At 45.2% G+C, this 25,579-nt stretch overlaps 1 protein-coding gene across 7 annotated transcripts in view; it reads right to left on the bottom strand.

The window, feature by feature from the left end:
* Nucleotides 1-424: 424 nt before the first annotated feature.
* LOC146187627 (death domain-associated protein 6-like) overlaps nt 425-25,579 on the bottom strand; it is an 87,997-nt gene continuing 62,842 nt past the window's right edge. For 6 of the 7 annotated variants that reach the window (XM_084603473.1, XM_084603471.1, XM_084603475.1 and 3 more), the window contains 3 exons: nt 21,414-21,598; nt 13,224-13,416; nt 425-1,533 (listed from right to left, as the gene is read on the bottom strand). In XM_084603473.1, coding sequence (XP_084459599.1) covers nt 911-1,533; nt 13,224-13,416; nt 21,414-21,598 — 1,001 coding nt within the window. In that variant the 3' untranslated portion in view covers nt 425-910. Of the gene's footprint in view, nt 1,534-12,101; nt 12,203-13,223; nt 13,417-21,413; nt 21,599-25,579 lie in introns of those variants that run through there. The other variant, XM_084603477.1, reaches the window with a different exon arrangement.

Genomic DNA, 25,579 nt, shown 5'->3' with positions numbered 1-25,579 from the left:
GCCTGGTGGTAACTACACACTATACAAAATGAGGACACGAACAGAGGGCTCTCGTTTTGCTCGCTTTTTCCCGCGAGATAGAACTCGCGGTTTCGGCTATCGTTGTTAACCACAGAAACTGAATGTTTTTGCTTCGCTCTGTGTGTGCATTCGTTCAAATCAAGGCACGATCAACTATGTAATAGTATGTCGTAAAGTGCCGTGGACGTGACGAAAACATGACTGGTCAAGATATTCTAACTGGAGGGCTATAGTGGTTACAGGTTAGCATGATCTGCTTCTGCGGGGCATCACTGCGCAAGGGTTACCGCCTCGAGCGAGTTGCATGCTTCCCGGCGGCGCGCACACCTGCCACGTCTGCACCAGCCAGCGCGAGCGCACTGGCGGCCGCATCCGCCATATCGAATCACGCGAGCGCAGTGCGTAGTTTCATCATGATCTTTATACAAAACTATTATACAATCCAACAGAACATCTTCGTTATTGTACTAAAACCGGGTCAAAGATGAAGGCAAATAAATTTTCCAGGTAGAAAAATTACCAACTGTGAATGTAAACTTTTTCACAGTTCAGGCTCCTTTTTCCGGAGTAAAAAAAAATATATAAACTGCCAAAGTAAACCTTTTCGATAAATTAAGGCTCTTTCTCTACTTTCAGAAGTGCCTTATGTGAACACTCAAAAAAAGTTAACAAATTCTTGCTGGAACACAAACACTATCTGAAAGCAGACCAACTGCAAATGTAAACTTTTTTGCAGTTGAGACTGCATTTTGCACGTATGAAAGTTATTAACTAGGCATGTAAACCTTTCTGAACGAAATGATCTTTTCTTACAGCTCAAAAAGTCTTTACCATTTTTTGCTGGAGGAAAGAACTGCATGTCATAACAGACTTAATCCTTTTTCCTAGCCTAAGGACTGTGTCCATTAGACTTCACCGTTTTTGCTCGCGGAGAAGAAACTTCATCATCTGACAAAATGGTGATGACTTCTACATCATATTCTTCCCCAGAACTGCTCCTCCGCCTTTTGACAGGTAACTTTTGTCCATTAGAACCGCCTGTGGGCCCAGGACTCAACTTAGTGCCAATCGGGATAATGGTGAGCTCGGGAATTACAATGTTGTCATTCTTGGTTCCATATTTTCGTTCACCTACCACCGCAGCTGAACTATAGGGCAGCTCAGCTTCACCTCTGGCATTGGTAAGTGGAGATACGGTCAGCTCAGTTGGTCGACTGGTCCCAGGAACTACCGTGATGGTAAGCTCGGCTCTTGCCCTGCTGATGAGAGCGATGGCCGGGTTGCCATCATGAACAGGATCAGTGTTGTGCTTTGCTTTCCCACTAGAGACACCAGAGGATCCAGAAGTTGAAGGGCCTCCGGAAATTTGCTTGATGGAAAGCTGAGATGCTGAATGTCCATCTCCAGCAAGCGGCCTCTTCAAACTCTGTTTGCTTGTCAGTGTGGCTTGCAAGTCAGCCTCACGAGGGGGCTTGCACACCTCTCCCACCTTCTTCTCTGCGTCTTGCCCACCTGGGGAGAAAAAAAAAACTAATCTAAGATGTCCTAGCTAACTTATTACCATTTCGCACAGAAAAAAGTCTACAAGTAATCCTCTAGCTAATTTATTACTATTTCCTAGAGACAAAAAGCGTAAGAGCAAATCATCCTTCGAGCTGTCTGTGGGCCCAGGACTCCATGTATTTCAAATATTACAATAGTGTGATTTTTGGTTCCATGTTTTCATTCACCTACAGTAGCTAAACTAATGGGCAGCTCAGCTTTACCCCTACCATGGGCAACTGGAGCGGACGTCAGCTCGATCTACCAATTCCAGGAATTGTGATGATGTTCAACTGTCATTTCTCACTACTGTCACCAGAGGATCCAGAAATTAAAACATCCTCCAGAAATCGGCTTAATGAAAAGTTGAGCTGCAGAATTAGTTTCCTTTGCAGGCAAGGCGAAGTCCATTCCAAGTAGCTGGACTCTGAACTCTAGTGAGGTTTGTACGCCAGCTTCACAGGAGGGCTAGCATACTTCTCCCACTTTCTACTCTGCATGATGCTCACCTGAGAAAAAATAAAACTAACTTTAGATGTTTTAGCTAACTCATCACCATTTGTGTATAAAAAAAAATTATATAACTATCAGAGCACCAAAATTCCATTTCCTCTCCTTCATATCCTATTTGAAGTCAAAGTAGTGTTCAAATGTAAATTAGGTGTGAAACTTGCCACTAAAAAAAAAAAGGCCTTTCAGCATGTTTGAAGATTGCAAATAAACAACTGTGGTGAAGAGGTCAAGCAGTTAGGATCCTGTGTACTAAATATAGTAAAACCCACTTACAACAATATTTAACTGTCAAGAAAATGCTGTCAGAACCGACAATTTTCATAACCAGGCTAAGCCGAAAAAACAAATTCATTTGAATTGAACAGGGGCATAAGTATAGTGTACTGGGTTCATTCGTTCCCAGTATTGTCGATTGGATGAATTGTACACTACGCTCGCGTATCTAAACAGGAATGTAGTAAAGCCTCGTTAATTCAAAGTCATTGGGACCAAGGAAAATGTTCGAATTAATCGAGTTTTCAAATTAACCAATCATCGCAAAAAATCTGGCCCAGGCAAAAAATTTAAAGACAAACTTTTTTTTTCTTTTTAAATTCTCAGAGTCATAAGTGTGGTGGGTTATTATGCGCGTAGGTCTTAGACGAGTACATACGCTAATCGGGATGCCTGCTAACCCTCTAAACCATGGCGCACCATTAACATAAACGGAGTAGATCAATGTCAAACGCTGTGCCAAGGCCACGTACGGAGCAACGAGTAATCACGGCGAAGGCATGCATTGCTGCTGATATGAGTGGGATATGCTTTGACGCCAGCTTCTTCACTGCATGCTGTCTTGTGCAAGGCCGGGCTGGAGAGGGGCCAAGGTTTGCGGCAACATTGGGATCGAGCATTCCAGCAATGCACCGAAAACCTTCGAATCAACAGGGCTGGTGCAGGCGGCCACTTCGAATTGTACGGTTAAATTTACATTAGAAATCATGGAACCGGAGAAATTCTTTGCATTATTTCGAATTATGAGAGTTCGAATTATCAAGATTTTACTTAATAGAGAGTGATAAGACTGCCGAAGGCATTTCCTGTCACAGCCCCAAACATTGTCGTGAGAACACTTCCAGGATATTTAGGACTCAGAAAAGCTTTCTTTTCTAAGCCATTTATGTGCGGCAAGAACGTCAGTCGTTTTACCTAGGCTCAGGCCTAGGAATTTATGGCTTCAATACCCCTCTCACACTAGCAAATTTAATGTATTTCAAATTGAATGGCATTAGCATCAAATATCATTATTCAGCTGCTATACAAGCACATTTAATGTCATGAAGTTGAAACAATATTTGCCATTGAATGAGTTTCCACTCATTTGCATTCCATCTCGAGCTGAATGTATACTCTACACACGAGATATACAGCAGAAACAAGCAACTTAGAAAAAGTGTGCACAGTGCCAAAGTTAAAAGTTCTAATTTTGAAGTTTTTTTCAGAAATGTTAATTCTACTGTGAAACTTCGCATCACAGACTGTTGTGGAAAGTGATTACTCTAGGCCAAAGCGGCGGCCCTGCCGTGCCTTCAGGTGTCGATCACTCTGGGTTTTGTATTTCTTGCTGGCCGCTTCACCACTTGCATTTACCTTGGAAGTATTTAAAGCTGTAACTGAGCACTTAACATTTCGGATGTCAACTGCATGCTCCATATATCTCCATGTGATTGAGCAACTTATTGATGAAACATAACCTTTCAATGACGATTTTCTGGCATTGAGACAGGTATACCGTGCTTTAGCTCTCACTTTTTTAAACATCCTGTATAGACTGGCTTCTGACCTAAACAGTGACCAGCCTACTATGTGGAGCTTCCAATGGCGTGGCTTACTAGGGATGATGGAAGGAGAAGATAAAATGCTGATGATGACTGGCAAACGACCATTCCCATGTTGGTTAACCAGAACGTCGTTTAAAATTGCTAGATAGATGCAGAGCAGAGGGCAGAAAGATAGACCTAAACTTCTTTTTTTTTCACAAGCTTACAAAACAGTACCTTTGCTTGCCTGTGTTTAACAAAAACAGATGGTACTGCATAAAATAAAGCCTTCCAAACTGCGATCACTTGTATCAGTTAGTTCGCTTACCCAATATGATGAGTGGGCACTAAAATCACAAACTATCAGACTGGTAGTTGTTCTAAATGTTCCTTTAAGTCATGAAGGGTTACTGTTAAAGGGACACTAAAGACACCCAAATATGCTATCAAAATCTAATAAACGTCATTTGGTGCGGCCACATATCCGGCATTTGGTGCGGCCACATATCCGGCCGCAAGAAATGTATTGTTGCCGAGATATTGCGATGAGAAGTTGATTTTGTTGTTTTTTTTATTCCCACCGGTCAAATTCAAACTATTTTCTCCTACTACGTAGTAGGGTACGATGACGCACACTATGTCGCAAGAGGAGACTGTGATTGCTGGCGCGCGGGGAGCGGAGAATACTTCGCAGGTGCGTGTAGAGCATGGTGCCGAGTCATAATGTTCATTCCATACGCACTTAGGGTAGGCACATCTGCTGCTCTGAGCTCATATTTCAAGCGCCACAGGTCCAAAACGAAAATATCCGAGCAGGCACGAAGTGACTGAGCCGGAAAATAACCAAAACTGAAGTGGACGCCTGTGGCACTGCCAAGTGTATACCGTATTTTCCGATGTATAAGACGCACCTTTATATAAGACCCACCCACCACATATGCTGGGTTTCAATGAAAAAGTTGGTATATAAGACGCACCCGTGTATAAGACGCACCCCAATTTATCTAGATAGGCTAACGAAACTAATTAAACACGGTTTTGCTACCATCGCGAAATGCACCGTACTTGTTAAAAGTCCTTATGCAGCGCGATGTGATCAAAAAAGCCACACGCCCCGTCCACCCACCCCTTAGCAAAATAGAAAAAAACAAAACAAAAGAACTCTCTCATACGCCCAAAACATTTTATTTCTACTCAAAACCTTCGAAGTCTTCATCTTCGGACTCACTGTCAAAAAGTTCCGCAATTTCTGGCGGCAACTCTGCTGCGACAGTCTCTTCGCACTCAGAGTCGCTCAGGTCGTCGTCGTCGTCTTCATGCTCAGGCAGCGCTGGCTCAGGTGGCGATGAATGTAGCAGGCCAGCCTTGCGGAAGTCTGCAGTTATGGTTGCCACTGTAATTGCACTCCAGGCCTCATGAACCCACTTTGCAACTTCGCTAAACGAAGCGCGCCTCATGCGCCCAGTTGCGGTGTAGCTGTGCCCGCCTTCCGTCATCCATGCCTCCCAAATGCGTCGCAAAACCGCTTTAAAGCTGCGGTTTACAGATATATCTAAAGGCTGTAAAATCTTAGTCATGCCGTCGGGTATTATCGTGGGCATGCAGTTCTTCGCCTTCACCTTTCTCAGTGTCAAGTCTGTCATGTGTGCCCGCATGCTATCCATGACTAAAAGGCCCTTCTGGGCATGAAAAAATCCATCCGGGCGCTTCGAAAAGCAGTTTTCGAGCCAGGCTGCCATCATTTGCTCGTCCATCCAACCCTTCTCGTTAGTTCTGACAACAACGCCAGGCGGAAAACTTTCTTTTGGCATCGTTTTTCTTTTAAAAATTAACATAGGTGGCAGCTTTGTTCCGTCAGCACAGCACGCTACTACAACTGTGAAGTGGGACTTTTCGTGCCCAGTTGTTCGTACTGTGACTTCCTTAGCGCCCTTCTGAGCGACACTTTTTGACATAGGGATATCAAATGTCAGGGGCACTTCGTCCATGTTCACAATGTGGCTGTCGCTGATGTTATTCTTTTCGACTTCCTTCTTCACAAATTCTTTAAACTTCTCCACTTTCTCTTCGAAGTCGTCTGGAAGTTTCTGACACATTGTCGTTCGCGCTCTGATTGACAAAGCTTTGCGGCGCATAAATCTATAACACCATGACGGCCCACCAACAAAATCAGCAACACCCATTTCACTGGCCAAAGTGCGTGCTTTCAAGCGTAACTGCACGGTTGACAGTGCCCTACCTTCGGCCCGCTGTTCGAGAGCCCATTTGACGAGCCGGTCTTCAAGATCAGGCCACCGTGCCTTCTTTCCGCGGTCAGCCTTTTTTCCACTCTTCATCGCCTGTAGTTTGGTGGAGGACTGTCGCCATGTGCGAATCATCTTTTCGATGACGTCGAAACGGCGACCTGCAGCCCGGTTACCATGTTCGGTAGCATACTCGACCGCAGATCATTTGAATTTCGCAGTATAGCTTTTGCACGACTTCGGTGGCATACTGTAGCAAGACCGAGCACGACACTGGTAGATAGTGGGAAAACACACGCCGACATACACAGTGCACACAAAGATAAAAATGGCGACTGAAAAATAGCCGGCTTGTCCTGGCTTGTCCTGGCGAGAAGCATGATTGTCGCTATCTGTTGGCATTTCACATTACTGACGCTTGGGGCCTCCGCAACGGCTGCATGTTTGTAATCCTGGAGTTCATCCAAGACGTTGCACGCATATAGAAGTAGCACCGTGTTACAACCACGAGATCGGTAGCGCTATTTTTTTTGTGAAACAAGCTAGAACATCAACCAAGTAAATTCCAAATTTCCGAACTCGCAAAAAAAAAAAAAAAGAATTTGAATATAAGACGCACCGTTGTATAAGACGCACCAGCAGGATTTTTGAAAACAAACCGCGTCTTATACACCGAAAAATACGGTAGTATTTATATTTGCCTTGCAACTACAGTGGAGACCACTTATATAACGTAACCGCTTTTAGCGCGGAACCGGTTATAACGCGGGTTTTTCTGACTCCCGGTATTCGTACCATAGAACTCAATGTATAGGCAGACCGCATAATACACAGGCGCGCGAACCAGAATACCGGTTATAGCGCGGTATTTGGGAGGTTGAAGGGCGCACTCCGCGCCCTTCGAGGGAGCGCAGTCCGCGGTGGAGAGCAGTGGCCGCAGTGGCTGTTGGGCGGACGCGCGGTACGAAAACAGAGAGGGAGAAGGCAACCCTGAAGCACCCGACGAAAGGCAGGCGCGTACATCACCATGGTAACCATGGAGCATGTACGTCATGCTGGCAGCGCCCAATCCGAGCGTGCGCGGCACGGAGTGCAGGGTAGAAGCAGTAGCGCAGCCTTTTTTTTTTTTTCCGGCCCGCCAGTATTTTTGTTGTGTCTGTCGTCGTGACTTGTGCTACTTGTGCTGTTGATTCTGCTGTCATGGCGCCGGCGTCTGCGTCTTCCAGCGGCGGGAAAAAGCAGCATGCTTTATCGCTCGAAACGAAGGAATGCATTATAAAGGACGTCGAGAGCGGGTTGAAGAAAGTGTCGGTGGCGGCAAAGTACGGCATATCCGACACAACCGTGTTGACTATTTACAAGAATCGGGAGAAGGTGCGGCAGCAACTGCAGCAAGATTCTTCTTCGCTGTCGCGAAAGAGAATTCGTGCGTCGAAGTATGAGGACGTGGACGCAGCACTTTTCAGATGGTTTCGAGAAGTGAGGGCTCGGAGCATACCAGTAAGTGGCCCCCTGCTCCAACAAAAAGCTAGGTGCCTCGGTGCTCTTCTAGGCCACGACGACTTTAATCCACTTAATGGGTGGATCCAACGTTTCAAAGACCGCCATGGCATTAGCTGCAATGTTGTTTGCGGTGAAAGCGGCGAAGTGAACGAGTCCATCGCAGCCTGGCTCCGTTTAAATTTGGAACCTATGTTCTCATCGTATGCGGACAGGGACATCTACAATGCTGACGAAGCTGGCTTATTTTACAACCTCCTGCCCAACCGCAGTCTCGCGCTGAGAGGCGAACCCTGCTCTGGCCTCAAGGCTTCGAAGGAGCGTGCACAAATATGAACGGCACCGATAAGCGTCGCTTGTTCGTAATTGGCAAATCGGCGAGACCGCGTTGCTTCAAAAAGAGTGAGTACCTGCCAGTGACATACAAAGCGAACAAAAAAGCGTGGATGACGCAAGAGCTTTTTACAAGCTGGCTTTGTAAGTTTGATGAAGATATGGTGGCAGAGAAGCGGCGGGTTGTGCTTACCCTTGACAATTGCACAGCTCATAACATCCAGCCAAAGTTGACTGCAGTCAACTTGAAATTTTTGCCTGCTAACACTACCGCTAAAAGTCAGCCCCTTGACCAGGGCGTCATCGCCACTGTAAAGGCACTGTACAAGAAACGCCTTTGCGAGAGAGTTCTGCTGAACATACAGCAGCAGCAACCCTTTAAGGTGCATCTAAGGGGTGCAATTGACATGGTTGCTGCTTCATGGTGGCAGTTGAAGGCCACAACGATAAGCAAATGCTTTCAGAAGGCTGGCTTCATGCGCAATGCCGAGGCTCTTGAAGCTGAGGAGCAGGGCGACGTTGTCGATGAGGCAGTCGACGCTGACGACGTGTGGTCCGGCCTCATTGAGAGCAACTTTGTTTCCGCGACAGACACTTTTAAAGAATATGTCGATGCTGACGAAAATGAGCTGGCTGTCTGCGAGGAAGTGAGCACGGACGATGCGATTGTCCAAGCGGTGCGCAGTGGCGTGGAGCTTGCGACCGAAGATGAATCTGACGACGACGATGTAGACCCGATGCCTGATGTGCCTTGCAAGGACGCGCTCGAATGTCTGAACAAAGTTAAAATTTACTGCGCGAAAAACAGCTTGAGCGATAAGGCGCTTCAGTGCTTAAGCTTTGTTGAAGACGAGATCGTTCGGAGTGCAGTGAAAAAACGCCGCCAGACGAAGATCACCGCATTCTTCTGCAGATAATTCACTTGTGACAAACATCGTTCCTGCTGAGTTGCAATTGCTTTGTGTGTGCGTGTGTGTATGTGAAATGTGCAATAAATTGTGTTTAAAAGGTAGGCTGCACGATTTCACATGCGTAACAGCCTAAAAACGCAATGTTTTGGTTATAACGCGGTACCGCTTATAGCGCAGATTTTCGCAACTCCCGCGACTTACGTTATAAGCGGTCTACATTGTATTACGTTGTCTTTTCGTCGTCGTTTACGTTCGATAAGAGCATGCTATCATATTCGAAACAAAACCTACTACCGCATTCAAACGGACATAATTCGCCGTTGTCAGCCTCCGAGATCCCTTGCGCGTCACGTGATTTGTAGTTGCGAGCCTCCGCCGTTTCGGCTGTGGCGGCGATACCTGTATTCCTGTTCTTCCTCTTTACTACCCTATAACAGCTGTTTTCAGTAAGAGTGGCTTTTTTGTTACCAGAAACTGGCATTCTATCGATGCAAGCTCACTTCATTTTTCTCTTTAGTGTCCCTTTAAGTGTGGTTAAGTGTGTCCCTTTAAGTGTCCCTTTAAGTCCCTTTAAGGTGTGGGAGATACACCGGGCATACTGTTATTGTTCTAAAAAAGAGGACGGCAATAGCAACCGCTTCAAATTTGGTTCCAAGGACGATTTCACATGTTACAACTCCACTCTGCATTAAATAGCAACACCTCCAGACAGCCTATTTGATTCTTTTCAGTTGCAATGAAAGACTATTTTTAAATGTTCATTTCATGAGGCCCTAAGTTGGTTTCCTGCAACCATAGGACTAGCGGAAAAAATTAAGTTTAAAATTTCTTTTTTTATCGGTGTAGTTTCTTTTATTATTCCACAACAGTTTCAGTGTATGAGGAAAGCCACGTTTATAGATAGAGTTATAAAGTTATGCAACCGCTGCACCGGGGGCGAAGGAGGAGTTGTGCCCATCGCCTGCTGTGCTACGTTTTCCTCGAATTTTATGCTAATTATTTCCTTTTCTTTCTTCCGGGTTGGACATAAGTGCAACGTGTTCACCGTCACAGCTCGTGCAGAGTGGCATAGCTCTGAACTGCATCTTGCACAGGCTTGTCAGCCACAGAGTGCCATGACTAAATTTCTGAAAAAGCAGGGCTGAGGATTAGGGATGTATCACTGGACATTTGTTTTCATATAGTATCCCACTTCTATAGATTCAGGAAGTGTGCTTGAGGCAGAGGTCAGAACGAGACATTTGGTGGGTACTTCTCAGACCTATGAACGCTGCAGTGCCTACAACCAGTGGGACGATGCTCTTAAATTTCTCAATGTGTCTTTCTACCTCACTGCGGTCACCAGAACCTGATTTATCAATCTCAAACTCTACACCACTAACTGGACCACATTCAAGCAGCAGTTCTGCCAATACTTCGCGGACTCGGCATTCGGACTGAGATCACGAAGAACAAGCTCGCCTCCCGCCTCCAAAGTCCCGATGAGTCATATGCATCTTACATAGAGGCCATACTTGCACTTTGCCGGCGTATTAGTTCCCCCATGCCGGAACCTGAACGCGTACACCACGTCATGAAAGGAATCAATTCTGTGGAATCAATAACACTCTAGTTGCCCAGAATCCTTCAACTGTTGATGTCATTATTACGACCTGCCAATGCCTCGACCAGCTGCAGTCCTCCCGATTGCAGCCCAGCATCGCTAATGGCTTGACCTCTGCTGACCTCGATCTGCAGGCACTGATTCGAGCCATCAATTCTGAAAGCAAATGAACTGTCAGTGAAGAAATCTGTCAGGAATAAATGGTAAGCATTTCTGCAGCAATGGCATATGACCGCCTCAGAGCCACAACCAAGCACGAGTGCAGTAAATAGAGTTGCCGACTGTTTCTTCAAACCCTCAAGGGGCCGAAAAAGCACCTGGAAAAACAGGTAGTCCGAAGAAAGCAAATTCAGACTAAAAACATCACTAATTCGCCAAGTGGCTTGAAAAACTGGTCAATCTGTTTATGTGGGAAAGCAGCGCAACGGCCAGAGCGGCACGATGTTCTAAGAGGTGCCGGACGCCGAGGCAAACCAGTTCCGGCGGAGCCTCCCTGGTCCCACATATTCTACGTCAGCGCCTTTTTTCTCCCACGTGAAAAAAAAAAATAAAACAAAATAATCTGGCGGTGGTGGCTGTCTTCTCGCGAGCAGTGAAAGTTGTCTGCTGCTCGCACTGTTCTCGAAAAAAATTAGAGGGTCTCTTAGATGTCTCTTAAGAGGAGAATAGCGAAAGCCTACCCTTCCTCTCCTATCATTCGACCCTCATCGTTTGCCTCTTATAGGTGTTTGTTGCAGTGCTGCACATAATTATAACTGGTTTACAGGAAAGGCAACGCGCAGTATCTGTCACATTCTCTCCGGCAAGTGCGAGTTTGGACGATACACCATCACTCCCATCGCATGGCGTTCCTTGGTGCGCATTCAAGTGTGGGATTGCAGATGACAGGAACGCTAGACAAAGAGAACACATCTCATGGAATCTACGCACAGATCCATGACAGATCTCGCGCATAGATCTCGTGTGCACGGGATTTCGTTCCATGAGCCTAGAAAGGCTTTCGCTTAAAAAAAAGGAAGCGATGCTGTCTCGCTAGCTTTAGCAACCATCTGGAGTTGGACCGTGTCTTGGAGTTAGAACACAAAGTTTTTTTTGGAGGTCATGTTTAGTTGGGACACCCGGCATAATTGCAAAACGAAGTAAAAACAGTGTCAATTATCAGCGGGCACTTTTCAGTGCACTAGACAGACGTGCAATTTTTTTTTCCCCCTCCGTGCTCGTGCATCCCTGTCTGCAAGCGGACTCATGCCACCTCGACTGCCATCGCGTCTGCATCTGACAGAGGTGGGATAGTGACAGAGCTACGGAGAACAGGACAGTCAGCGGGAGCATGCATCTATCAAGTGACCATATACCACGGCTTGCGTGTAGCTGCGAGCATGGCCGGACTCTAGAGCTGCGAGTCTGGCCATGCTGAGAGCGAGAGTTAGCGGTGCACGTCGCTGCGATAGCTGAAAGCGACCTGAGTCGCAGTGGCGGTGCCTGCTATCTAGATTAGAGTAGGTATGAGAATGCAAGAAACACAGGTTCAAGGTTGCAGAAAAACACAATGGCAGCTATGTTGTGGCAATTTTCCATAGCTTTTGACCTGCAATCGAGAGGAAAAGTCTGGAAAATCAAACAAGAAAAGTTTCAAACCTCCAAAATTTTGATCGACGTTATACACTGACTTTATGGACTGCATGATGGTGCCATGGCAGAGTCCGAATAATCAGGCAGGTCCAAAAAATCAGGCATCTGAAAATTCAATTGGCGACTGTAGTATGTTTTGGACACGTGTAACAATACACAATACAGTCTCGTGGTTCTTGAACCAAGTCCTAGCAGAATCCTTGAGCACAAAATGCTCGTTGCGGAGCTGAAGCTGGTCGCCCCACCCGTTGCAGCAGGCGACCGCTTGCAGCAGCTGAACGAGCGCATCAAGAACGGGGCTGCACTGCTACATCCTCTACTCCTACCGCATACATTCTTTCGTCTCCTGCACCTAACACATGTGTCAATATATTTTATGCCCATGCCTGGCATTTAGCTGACACACCTAAAATTTCTATGTATAGTGATCCCCACCTTCAGGGATAACACATGCCACCTTCACTTCCATGTCATCCATTACCCACAACTCCGTTGGCAGTGCCACTTGCTACACTGAGAATTTCTCTACACCAATTAAGACCTGTAGAAGGTGCCGCACTGCCCTACCGAAATAAGTGGCAAATTAGTACAGGTGAATCGCACAAACTTAAACGTCATCAGGCCTTTCAAAAGTCAAAAGTCTGCATATGCTTCACTATCATTATAGTACTTAGTTCTGCCCTAATGTCTATTCCAAGGACTCCACTGTCGTTCCTTTTCCGGCTAGAATCTTCTCACCTAATAATATACCATGCAAGCTGTCTAGAAAAACTGAAATCAGCCCTGAACCTAACAGTTTGGTAAACAGAAATCTATCAGTTACTACTACCACTATTTGCTTCGGCTTATTTCAATATGCTCCTCTGAATTAATTTAGCCCACCAGGGGATCTTTAATTACACAGACTAGCAGATGGGCACCGCCTCACCTCCATCGAAGCGCAGCCAACATACGCGGAAACACACCCTCTAACTAAAACCTTCTTCCCTTCCTCCCTTCCTCTTTCTTTTTTTTTTTTTTTTTTTTTGTAAAAATTCTCAACAGGGTGAGCCAGGTGAGCACTTTGGATGACACTAAAACTTGTAGACATGACCCTTGGCCATGAAAATATATTGTTATACTGCACCTTTGTTGCAGCTGCCATTCTGCAAAAGGTCCTTCTGATCACTCCTCAAGTCATCTTCAGTGTCATCACTCTCATCTTTCTCCTCTTTGCTTGAGTTGTTTTCGGGATCTGAGGAGCGATCACAGTCTTCGTCTATCACAACTACCGGCTCCTGATGCAGCTCCTTCTCTTTGTCCACATAAGACTGGATCACCTGCACGTGCAGCCAACAAACAAAAAAATGTCCCAATCATCGAATCCATAAAAAGAAAGGAAAGCTGCCTGTGAGTGGAACTTCCCTCACAAATTACTGCATCTAACAAGGCAGTGAAAGCAGCAAACAATATCTTCCCCAATAGTTCACAACATACCAAACATGCAAGGCTTGTACCTACATGCAGCCTTCATGATGCAGGACCATCTTCACATATCCTCTCTTTGACTCACTCGCCACTCTGAACTAACACTGCAACAGCTGCCAAATGACAATTCCTTTACATGCAGTGCAGGGTGAGTATGCGTGAAGTTCTTATCACTTTCTCAAGGTGAATTAAATGTTTGGTTTGGTTTATGTAGCTTAACGTCCCAAACTAGCTCAGGTTATAAGGGATGCCACATTGGAAGACTCCAGAATTTAGACCACCTGGGGTTCTTTAATGTGCACTGACATCGCACAGCACAGGGGCACCAAGCTTTTCGCCTCTATCAAAAAGAGGCCGCCACGGCTGGGATTCGATCCGGCATCCTCAAGTACAACAGTCAAGCGCCCCAACCCCTGCACCACCACAACAGGGCGGTGCATTAAAGGTGAGAGACAGTTTGACTGATGAACTCGGCCAACACCCAAAATAGGCTTTGTGCAACTGAAAAATCGAGTCGACCCACTTTCAAAAACAGACAAGGCCGCCCCCAAAACAGACCTGACCCGCCTACGAAATTTTCATTGGAAAGCCCTTAACCCTTTCACTGTGTGGCGTTTCTGGCCGTGACAAATCCCCAGTGGCGGCTTGGTTTCAGGGAACACGCATAGAGATTTATTTTTGATTATGATCGCTACACGAATAATATAGTCAACGAAATATGCCTAATTTCAGTGTTCTGCATTTGTTAATTAACATCATCATCATCAGCCGGACTATAAATGAGGACAATATTAGGAAAAAGCACTGCTCGATATTTCATGAGAGTCCGAATCCGAGCTCGGCTCGTATTCATAAGCAGAAGAGCCATCGCTCCAGTCCGCAGTCGAAGGTCTCGCGTGGTCAGCCATCCGAATGTAACCACGCACAGGGAGGGCGCATTTTTGGTGGCCCGCACAACGGAGATAAATGGCACGTTGTGAAGTCAAGATGCTGAAACAACTTCTTTGCTGCTCCTAGCCGCAAGTAAGGGCGCGGCAAGAGAGAGCGAAAGCAGCAATCAAGTCATGTGTCAACCTATTAGAGAGACAACTGCAATCACTCCTGAACTTGATGCGTTGTAACAGGCACGCCAACAGAATAAAAATAAAAACCTGAAAACCTACGGCAAATGGCAGAACAACCCTTGAACCTGTAACCACGCGTGGTCGCTCCATCCTCTTCAATATATACGTAGCAACACAGTGCGGGGCAAAAATACGAACTTTTAGAAAGATTTGACATACCGGTAAGTGGGTGACACTGTGGAGGAGGAAGTGTGTTCGGACACTTTCAAACAACACTATGTTGATTTGTGGCATCAAGCCACCTCTTTTTTTTTTTTTTTTCACAAGCCTTCACAGCGTATTACATTCAAAAGTAGGATGCAAGGCAAATGCTGCTTGTGCTCAAAAGGCAGAGCATCACTCATCACGAGGAGGTCGACAGGTTGAATCCTACTGGCAACAAGTCACGTCTTCATCTACTTTCTGCACATATCTATACAAAAATATTCAGCTATTAATTTTGTCTTCTCATCAATGTCACCACAAAAAAACTGTCATTTCCCTATGCTTTCCCAGGCATCAGTGAGTTTTAACACTTCTTTTGCATACTATTAATTGTGAGAGGCACTTTACTCCCTGAACCATGGTTCTGTAAGCGTGGAAGACAACTTTGCCAAGCATACTGCTGCGCCATAAACCCACTGAACATGAAAAATTTTTCACAATTCAACTCCAGGAGTAAATAGGAAGAAAAAGCATTTTTATAAACACTGAGTCGACTACACTTGGCCACAGCTTTACCTGCTGATCAAGGCAGGGCTACAGGGGCAGAGCATTTGTGAATGCGTCGTTCTGCAAATAGTTCAGTCGCATGACTGCGCACGTGAAAGCTGGCACACTGCCTGCGGTAACTTCAGCCTGTCATGAGAGTGGCTGTAACCATCTATTGAAGCTTATTGTAAGCAAGACGTGACAAACAAACTTGTTGTAATAAAGAAAACTACTTCCTAGACTTTTGAGCCCAGAAAATTAGCAGTTATGTTAGAAATATTAGGCTTTAAATAATAAATATTGATAGCATACAATTTTTGGGGAGATAAGGTAATAACAGCAAGCAGTGGTTACATTCAACTACTCAACTCATTTGTTACTACACCACTAATTCGATAATCAGCGATTGAAAAACTCAAGCTCTAAAGCCGCACCCCCAGCGCCGTAACAGATTTGCTGCTGTGTCTAGTGTGTTCTTCAGACTACACCTTTGTTTTCGGCATGTTTTGTATTTATTTTCGCGTGCCGGCTATCTCTCAAATGCCTCTGAAGTTCAGGTTGTGGCGTGAAGCGCTTCCAACATGGCATCAATATCGGGAACAGCGCTTTCAACTGTTTCGGGCGAATATATTACATCTGGAACAGTTGTTGGATACTATTTGCAGCAGCGGCTCAGAAGAGGCTGTTGCATCCTCTGATTTTGATTGAAATATTAAAACTCAGGAACAACTTGGAATATTGGTGGCTACGCGCTATCATTTGTTAGTTCTTCCTTGCAGCTCGTTCACTTGATGAAAATATGTCATGATTGCCATTTTTGTCATCTGTAGATCCTCAATAAGAAATGGGGAGACTTTGTTCCGCCATCGCAAAGAAGGATTTTGTTTTGGCCGAGTATAACTCCGGGCCTTGACCTTAGATTGGCACACCATAGCAGGCTTTGTCTGCTACAGAGAGTCGGTATAAGGTCTGCTAAAGTAGCAGATTTTTTCAAACTTTTATTTTTTTCCTCGGTAGTTCTAAATGCCACATGCCTGTACACCAACAAGTATGCATTTACAGTCACTGAGCCAAAATTTCAATTGCTAATTTTTTGAATATGCTTGATCAGTCGGTCTTTTCCACAGCACCGCAATATGCTCCATAGAGCTAAGGTACACGAGCACCTGAAATTGTGACTGATTGGTCTATTTTTCTGGGCTTTATTCACCCCACCGCTATCTGCGGATACTTCACCACAGGAATTGTGAGGACTATGCATCCACAAAACGCGGTGGTTCAGCGAACCCACAGTGGCACGTTCGCTTTCACGTCTGTACACTGCCGAAGCTCTCGCGTTCGTGTACGACGCGTCGGCGGCTGTACAGCCATTGAATGCTTTGTGAATAGGCTTTTGGTAAACGAAATTTTCTGCTTATTTTATTTGATTTCATCACATTTTCTTTTTAATTTTATATCAAGAATCGTCACAAATGTTAGGGTGTCTATACTTTTTGTTTCTGTAATTTTTCCAGCGTTCTCAAAAGCCATCTCAGTTGATAAGAAGAATATACTAGATTGCTTTTAGTAAACATTGCTTAAGTAAAAATATTGTGCTTTAAATTTTGTTTTCTTGGTGAGCAAAATTTATCTCAAATTGAAGGCTGCAATAAGCCTGTTTCGGGAAGCATGAGGAAAAAATTACTACCTCAAAATGCATTTGAATTATAATTTTAAAATTTTGCTGAGAAGTTTCAAAAAAGATTTGAAACATTTTGTATGCTCTAGAATTTATTTTACTAATTTTCTTCAAGGGTTGCCTCAAAAATTCAAATTTTTTTATTCCTATCCAGCTAATTTTGCGCTTCCCGTATATATTTTTAACTTTTGCACTGAGTATTTGTGCTAAAAGAAGTATTTTTCGAATGTGCATTCTACTTCCATCATTGGAATTTATTTTACCTATTTTTATTTCCCGTAAAATGTGCAGTCAGAAACCTATAAATAACAGCCATTCTTCCCCTGTTAACAAAAAAGTTAAAGGGGTTATGACACCAATTTTGGAATATAAACTGTTCACTGAGCACTGTGCCTAATGCGCCAAGCTACAAAACCCAAGTTTCAACTCCCCCAATGCAGTAGACACTTTCAAAATGAAATTTCTATTTTCTTGGTGAACATCTTGCTGGTCACCGACAACATAAGCAGACTCCCCACACCATGTGTTATCTGCTATCTGCTGCATATTTTGTGAATGGGCAGCATTAACCAGTGCTGATGTAACCGCGGTTATCTTATGTGGTGGATCAAACTGTAGTTATGCCTAAAACCACGATTACCGCAAACCGAGCGTGGTGACCTCTGTTAACATCATCAAACAAAGAGACAGTGATGTCTGTGCACAGAAGGTGCTTGTCGGTGCCAGAGTATGAAAAAAGCACATGGGCTGGTCAGCTCCAAAAATGTCCACATTGCACATCAAATTACGTTTTAACAGCAGCGCATAAAATAGGCAGTGTCTACAGTACCGCCTAACAGTGCTTTTAGTGAATCAGGGTTCTCTCCAGGGTTGGTGGCAGTGGTTTTGCCGCCCAGCTCTCAGGCCGACCATCGACCTTTCCAACCACCCGCCCACCACTGCCCATCTCTTGGGCTTTATATACTCGGGTACAACTTTCTACGACCGTGATATGGCCAGTCACGGTGTTTCAGACGCTGCAGCACACGTCACTGGCCTTCTAGTTTTATTTCAAGATGGCATCACGCCGTTCTAATGCCTACTCATATTTTTCTCTCTTGCATCCACGTGCTTCCTCCGCTTGTTCGAGTAAGCTAAACCTATGCGGTTTGAGGATTCTTCACCGCAAGGGTCAGAGTCTGTGTGGTGAAGCATCCACATATCGCAAAGGGGCCATTTGCAACGAGGCACCACTGCTAGAGAGAGAGAGATATTTGAATGGCAACAGGACATGTCTGCCTGGTGATGAGCCTACCATCGCTAGTGCATCGCACTGCAAAAAGGCCCATAGGGGGAGAAAACCTGGGCCAGGGGGTGCTGCGCCTCTCTCTGCGCCAGTGCTTTCTGTAGAGACCTTGGCAAAGCCGCATCGTCTGCTCCACGCTGGATTTGAGCACGTGTTTAAGTGCACGCGTGGTTGTAGCTCTCCTCCTCCTGCCGCGTTTTGGCCGCCGTCATGTTCCAAGGAAGGGGGAAAAAACCACAATGATTAAACTGCAGTGCGCTTCTTCATACAACTTGTGTGGTAAACGACTACGGGGTGTGTGTCAGACCTTTTTTTGAAGTATCTCGTACCGCTCGTGTCTCGCAGCGCTGTTTGTCCTTGCGGTGCCGCAGCTTCCATCGCAGAACCAATTCGGCCTCAAACAACAGATATGTCAATTGTTCTATATCCACACACGCGATCCTGCTTTGGGAGCTCAAAACTGCGCACTCGCTCGAGGAGATAACTGAACTAGGGATTGCACAGAGTAAGTGTAGGACTCAGAAGACAAAGATTTTCGTGGAGAGATGTCCCGTCTGCATGAAAAGTCGTCAGGCATTTCCTCGCTGTTGGTCTCGTGGAGAGAGAAAAAACCACTGCAGGAAAGGCATGCCTCGGCCTCTGGTGAATGATCCAGGTCGTCAGGAACCAGTGATCGTTAAAGGTAGATAAGTCATTGATTTCGGACAGCAGCGCCGCAGCAGCAAACTTCCCCTGGCCGCTGTCAGCAAAAACCAAAGGGTAAAGTGGTGTGCTTTGTGCCATTGTAATGGATGCGTCAAAAACACGTCGAAGACAGGCAGCGCGGCACCGATAGAATCCTCTGTAGTGGTCACCCTGCCGAAGCAAATGGGTCATCGTAGATGGCAATGTTTAGTTTCATTGACCTTGTTAGGAAGTTGCCTAAAACGTCTGTCCCCGAAGAGTTGAGCTAGCTCCTTTCAAGTGAGCAGTCACAAAGGGTAGGGAAGCTCTCACACAAACTGGCGCCCGGAGCACTCGCCGCTGTGTACACGCATATCTTATTCTCCACGAGGAGGCTGCACCCTTCACCGGGGCTTCCGCATTATTCTTTACTCTCCCACACCTTAACAACACAAGAGGTGCTGGCTGGGGTGCCTTAAAATACCTGTTACTTGCTTCTCGCCTTCAAGTAGCGAATCCGTGTTCATGTTTTCTTTTTTTGTCTCGGAACCTGCCAACAAGCGCAATTTAATAACAATGTTCGCGGCAATCATTTTTCAGGACCTGAAGCAGCGCATAGTGACGACAGTCTATCAGTTATTCATAATTTCTCGCTTTCGAAAGCACCGATAAAAAACATGTTTCCAACCAGCCTCTTCGTCAGCCGGGGAACCGAAAAGAGCAAAAATGAGAAACGTCCAACTGGCGAATGCGCGCTTCTCTATGCAACTGTTCACCTTCTTCCTCATTCTCCAGCTGCACATACCCCACAGACAGCCGTGCGCTGTGCGGCCGCGGATGCACGTAGGTTTTACCACTTTTCTCCGCTCAGTCAGGAATCGAGTGCTGGCGTCGCGGAGCAAACTCCAGCTTGGGTTTCCTGTAGTGATACTTGTGATTTTGGGGCAATATTTCGACACTTCGGACAGAGTTCTCAAAACAAAGCACTTGACGAACCTGCGAAAAACTATCGCTGTTGCATAGTTTTGACCTCAAATGTATAGAAATCCTTACATATTGCAAGTGCTCACTAAAAAAAAAAAAAAGAAAACTACTGATGCAAACATACCTCAGTACCTTTTAAGGGCTATTAGAAAATTCCAACATTTTTTTCTTAAGGCAGAATTAACGAGATTTTACTGTCCTCAAAAAGAAAAGCTGCGCTGCTGTCATGATTCGGATTACACCACCACTCTCCATCTCGCCGGTCCTCAAATGTCCACCTGTCAAAATTTTCTTGGGGAGAGCTCCGACTGACATATGTGCAACATTCTTAAAAGAATAGTATGAGACAGATGCTTGTACCACCACATCATACAGCATCTAATGGCGCTGCAAAACGTGACGTTCAGACAGTAAAGAGAAAGTTGCACAAGGCTGGTCCTGGGGACCTCCGTGCACAAACTGTGCGCAGCCCGTTGCCAACTTAGAGGTCGACACCAGGTGAAGTCACGGGATGTAGTCTCTCCTAGCTACTTTCCAGATGCAACAGGTCTGCTCCGACGAAATCTGAACACCAACAGGTAGCAAAAGCAGCTCAAACTGAAGGTCAGACGCAACCAGGGAGAAGATTCTCGGATTCAGGGGCACTGACACAGGATGAAGCAAGGAACACAACACAGGTGCAGTTCCTTGCTTCGTCCAGCATCAGTGCTGTTTCCACCATGATAGTAAACCACCAACTACCTTAGGTTGATATGGTGTTGTTCACTCAAGAATGCCACTGCATGGGTAAATAAAAGGCATGCACGACTGGGCCAGTCAGTGCGTTGCAGGCCCCCCAACTGGCATGTCGTTCAACACTCTCGACTGGAAAATGTTCCTGGTACAAATTATCACAGAAGTTCACTAATTTTGCTTCACGCACTGCATGGTCTCGCCATCTGCCATCATGACAACTACCTCCAAGCTCAGAAGCTCAGCATTTTCCCCTCACTGCGGTTAAACAAAATAAACCAACCACTTGCTCCCTCTTGGACTCTGAAACTGGCTTGTGCAAGTCAGGCCAAAGCCAGAACAGTAAGGAGCTTTGTTTGTTGTTTTTTTTCACAAGAAAATTGACCACCAGCAAGCCCTCCTAAGGTGCACTACAGAGAAGCACTGTTTTTCTTTTCCCAGCGGGCAGGCACCATTGGTAAATCTGTCCACAAATGACAACATCAAATCAACCTTTTGTTGGCTAATATTTGAGCAACCACCCGATTTCTGCTCACAAATGAGGCCTAACGCAGTTGAACGTTCAAGCGAACTGTCTCAGCTGCAGAACACAGATTCCAAGTGCTGCGACCAAAGTAGCGTACATGTTTTTAAATTTAGAGCAAGTCCACAAGTTCAGTAAGTATTGATAAATAAGTATTGGGCTGCACTTACATCATCCATCTTCTTTTGGAACAGCTTGCGATTTTCTTCAAGCTTTGCCATAAGCTTGCGATCACTATCAGCAGGATCAGTGTCATAGTCGCCATGGTCTCCTAAGTAAGCGATTGCTTCGGACAACTCGTCAGTCTTCCGCCGGCGCTGCAGAGCCTGGCCCACCTTCAAAAACACCTCTTGAGCTGCAACGATAGCCCAAGAGCAGAAACATGATCAACCCAAATTGTTAGCTGCAAGAAGAATAAATTGTAAATTCGTGCCACTTCTCTTTCTCAAATAAAATGGTGTCTAGCAAACCACTATTCTCAAAATCCCTTACTTTTCCAGCTTTTTCCTTATTATTTCAGTTCAAATTCTCTCAAAATGTAGCTGCTGATGATAATGAGCATAGATGAATAATTCACAACGAAAAGCTATTTATTAATCATATTCTGCAATTTACAATAGTGAAAAGGCTGTCATTAGCGTTAATAGCCATTAAGAATGTCAGAAGTTTATTGAAGGTTGAAAGCACACTGATGCCAGCCTCACAGCACGCGAGCCCCCCCCCCCGACAGCAATTAACGAGAGTTAATTGCTGTCACGAAGCTGCATTGCCTCCAAAATGAAAAGCAGATAAAACCAGGTAGAAGAGAATGTGTGTAAAGAGCACGTGCAAGTGTAAAGAATGAATGGACAGCTGCATCGCAGTCTCAGTTTTCAGCGTGCATGCAATAAAGCATTGATGGAAATGCAGAAAAAAAAAAAAAGCAGTTTCGTGCTGTTATTGTCTAAAAGGCAGGTAACCATTGCCCACTTATTTCCAAATAAATTTACTATAATGCAAATGGTTCTTGCCATTTTATGCAGGGCCATTCAATAGATTGAACATTGAATATTTCAAACCCCTTTCTCAGTCTTGTGGAGTTTGAATTAACCAAGTTTTATTTATTTATTTATTTATTTATTTATTTATTTATTTATTTATTTATTTATTTATTTTATTTATTGCATACTGCCAGCCTGAATGTCAGGCTTTTAATGCATTTGTGGCATCTTTGCTCAGCTTCCATTGCAGTGATGTTCCATTTGAGAAAAGTTTCTAATTTTCAAGGAATTCCTGGAGTAAAATTTGGCACAAATATTTGAGGAATTTCAGAACATTAAGAACCAATATTATTTCACTTTTTCTAAATTGGCAGTTTTCAAATTGCTGCAGGTACAAAGGGTCTGAAATAGAGATTTCAATTTTTTCGATTTCTGGTCATGGCATGGTAAATCACTGTTCTTCTATCACAAACTCTTCACCTGACAAGACTAGAGAAGTGAAGATGTCAAAAATATTTTGTCGAGATAATATAACCTTGTTGTATGTGCATGGCAGTGGCTTTGCACAGGCACCTTCGGAGGATATTATGACACCAGTTATAGACTTCATATAAATCAAAACGTTTTTTTTTTTTTTTGCAAAGCTATTATGTGGCATGATATACTCTATAGGGCATCCAAAATTAGATACTCGATCTGGATATTTTTTGAACATGAAGAGCAGTACACAAAAGTCCGTGAGTGTGAATGGGTTATGCAGCCAGGAAGACACAAACTGTAAGCAACTTGTCATAAGCTCGGTAATTACCTAACATTTACACAGCTTTTATTGACTGCAGCTAACATGTATGTTTATAATGAAAGCCTGCAAATAGCAGCATTCGAAAGAGTACTGCATTTTGTACAGTATTAATAATGTGCCTATGTCCCAAGATATGCACATCTAAACTTTTAGCCCAACGCATCTAATTACGCATGTAAGACTGCGCAGCACTCGGCAAGAAGCTAGACTAGGCTCATGCTAGGCTAGCAGAGCTAGGCAGGGATTGTGCTAGGCTAGAAAGGAGACTCCAACTATTAGTAGGTTCACACCCTCCCCCACCTTAATTCCTACCACCGTCACACTCTTGTTTTGTAGTTTCTTGCAGGATGGCATTGTGGCACCAGCAGTCGAAAGAAAATTGAGATCAAAAGCAAAAAACAATACCCGTCCCCGTTCCGAACTCTTGCGTGCAGCTTGACTGACTAGCGGCAAACACAGCGCAGACCGGTTATAACATAGGTCACGGGGGCCCCAAAAATCCGCACTGTAGGTAGTACTGCTCTATAATCAAAACATTGGTTTCTAAAGGCCAATTCACACGATGTACAGAATCGCTGGCATCCGTGCGCGGACAAGCACCACGTGACCAGACGTTATTGGCTCCGCCTTGTCTGCGGACGGCTCAGCCTTCGCAAGCCGAAAACTGGCGTGCGCTTCCCTGTCAAAATATGGGAGTGGTCTGCTATTTTTCTAGCAGAACTACATCTTCTGAGTCTGGGCAACAATGGCATTTTCATTTCTTTTTTAACGTAGTGGGCACTTTTGTAGTGTCAACAATAGGGTGCACCGATGCTCTCGCCTCCCTGGCCATAGAGGCACCTTAGTCAGCAATGCGGCATGGTTGGCTTGAGTTGGTTGAAGAAAGGCACAGGAGATAAATGAACAAGACAACAGAGTGCCGGAGAGATACTGTCAACAGTCCTCGCTTGAGAAAGGAGAGTGAACTGCACATACACAAAAAGAGACGATACGGCAGCGCAGCCGCCCCCGGGTATCAGGTTAATGCCAGTGTTTCCAGGGTACACTCATGTACACAGGCCCTTAAACTAGCTAGGGAATGTGTTTTCAAGCACTCCTCGCGAGTCACAAAAGAATATAATTCGTTATTCAAGATCACGCTTGCCAGTCAATGTCTCAGCTGCACCAATGCACGCTTTTTCACGTCTTTACACAATTGATTTTGACCCTCTCCCCCACCCCTTCCTCCCTCTCACTTCCCAGCTGCACCCCCATGAGCGCTGTACCCGGTACGGACCGCACCCCCCTCGCAATGCCACTGCGACGAAACATTCAGGAATGTTGTATTGTGCTTTTGTTGGGAGAGTTTTTTTTTTTGTATGCTTCTTTAATGAATTTGTTAGCATGATTACAGTGAAAATGCGGTCGTGCTGCGGTTTCGTCAGGTCTCTTCATTGTGAATGCACGTAAGTTTAGCCACTGCCGTAATGATAATCATGCATAAACACGTCATTTTTGTGAGTGCAATGTCGAGACTGATTTTTTGTTTGAATAAAGTATACAATTCATACCGAATATTTTGTGTTGCTGCCTAGCTAGCGAGCGACCGCTTTCGCGGGCATGCTGCATGCCAAGGCGCATTCTGCTAGTTTTACTAACGCGCTTGGTGTGCTACAAGAGAGGAACCGAAACGCACAACATATGGGTGCTCAACAAAACATGCGGAACCGCTAGGTGAGAGCAGCAAGCAAAAAACGTATAAGAAAACGAGCAGCTGAGTGCGGTAGGCGCTCTAACGTGCCCGCTGCCATAACGGATTGGACTGGCTTGTTGAGGCAAGAGTGGCTTGCTCAATTTTAACTCTTTCCCTACCGCGCCCATTGCGCATCGTTAGCCCTCTAACGATGACTTCGCGCGCCGATTTTGAACCCTTCCATATCGCTCACGGACACGATATACTATCTAGTGTGTAGTCTGATAACTATTTTAGATTTTGATGCTGTTTACATTTTTCCCGCGAAGCAGCTATTTTTGATTGCGCTCCGAACTCGCGGCAGCGTCTCAGTTGCATGCGAGAAAGGTGGCATCCGCGTCGACGGCGCGCGCTTCGAAACGTCGCAAATCTGACGACTACGCACTATCTACGATTGTGTTTATCAACGACTCAAACAGAAACGACTTTGAAGATGCTGCCACTTATTGTCAGAATTCAGTTCCGACCCCACTGGCGACGGAAACCAGCCGGAACATCGGCATCCGCACTCCGGCCCGCTAACGACAACTTCGCACGCAAATTTTGAACCTTTCCGTGTCGCTCATGGAGATGCTATGCCATCTAGCATTTAGTTGGATAACTGAAGCTTATATTTTATTGCTGTTTAATTTTTTCCTGCGAGGTGGCTATTTTTGAAACCGCTCCGAGCACGCGGCAGCGTCGGAGTCGCATGCGAGAATGCGAGAATCCAGTCGCATGCGAGAATCCGCATCAATGACGCGGCATCTGCATCGACGACGCTCGCTTCGAAACGTCGTAAATCTGACGATTCCGCACCGACTACGACCGATTTTATCGATG

This window comes from Amblyomma maculatum, chromosome 5 (genome assembly GCF_055883805.1).
Source record: "Amblyomma maculatum isolate TAMU_Amacu chromosome 5, ASM5588380v1, whole genome shotgun sequence".
NCBI classification, from domain to species: domain Eukaryota; kingdom Metazoa; phylum Arthropoda; class Arachnida; order Ixodida; family Ixodidae; genus Amblyomma; species Amblyomma maculatum.
Note: the sequence above shows the minus strand (reverse complement) of the source record. Positions and strands in the feature narration are given on the sequence as shown.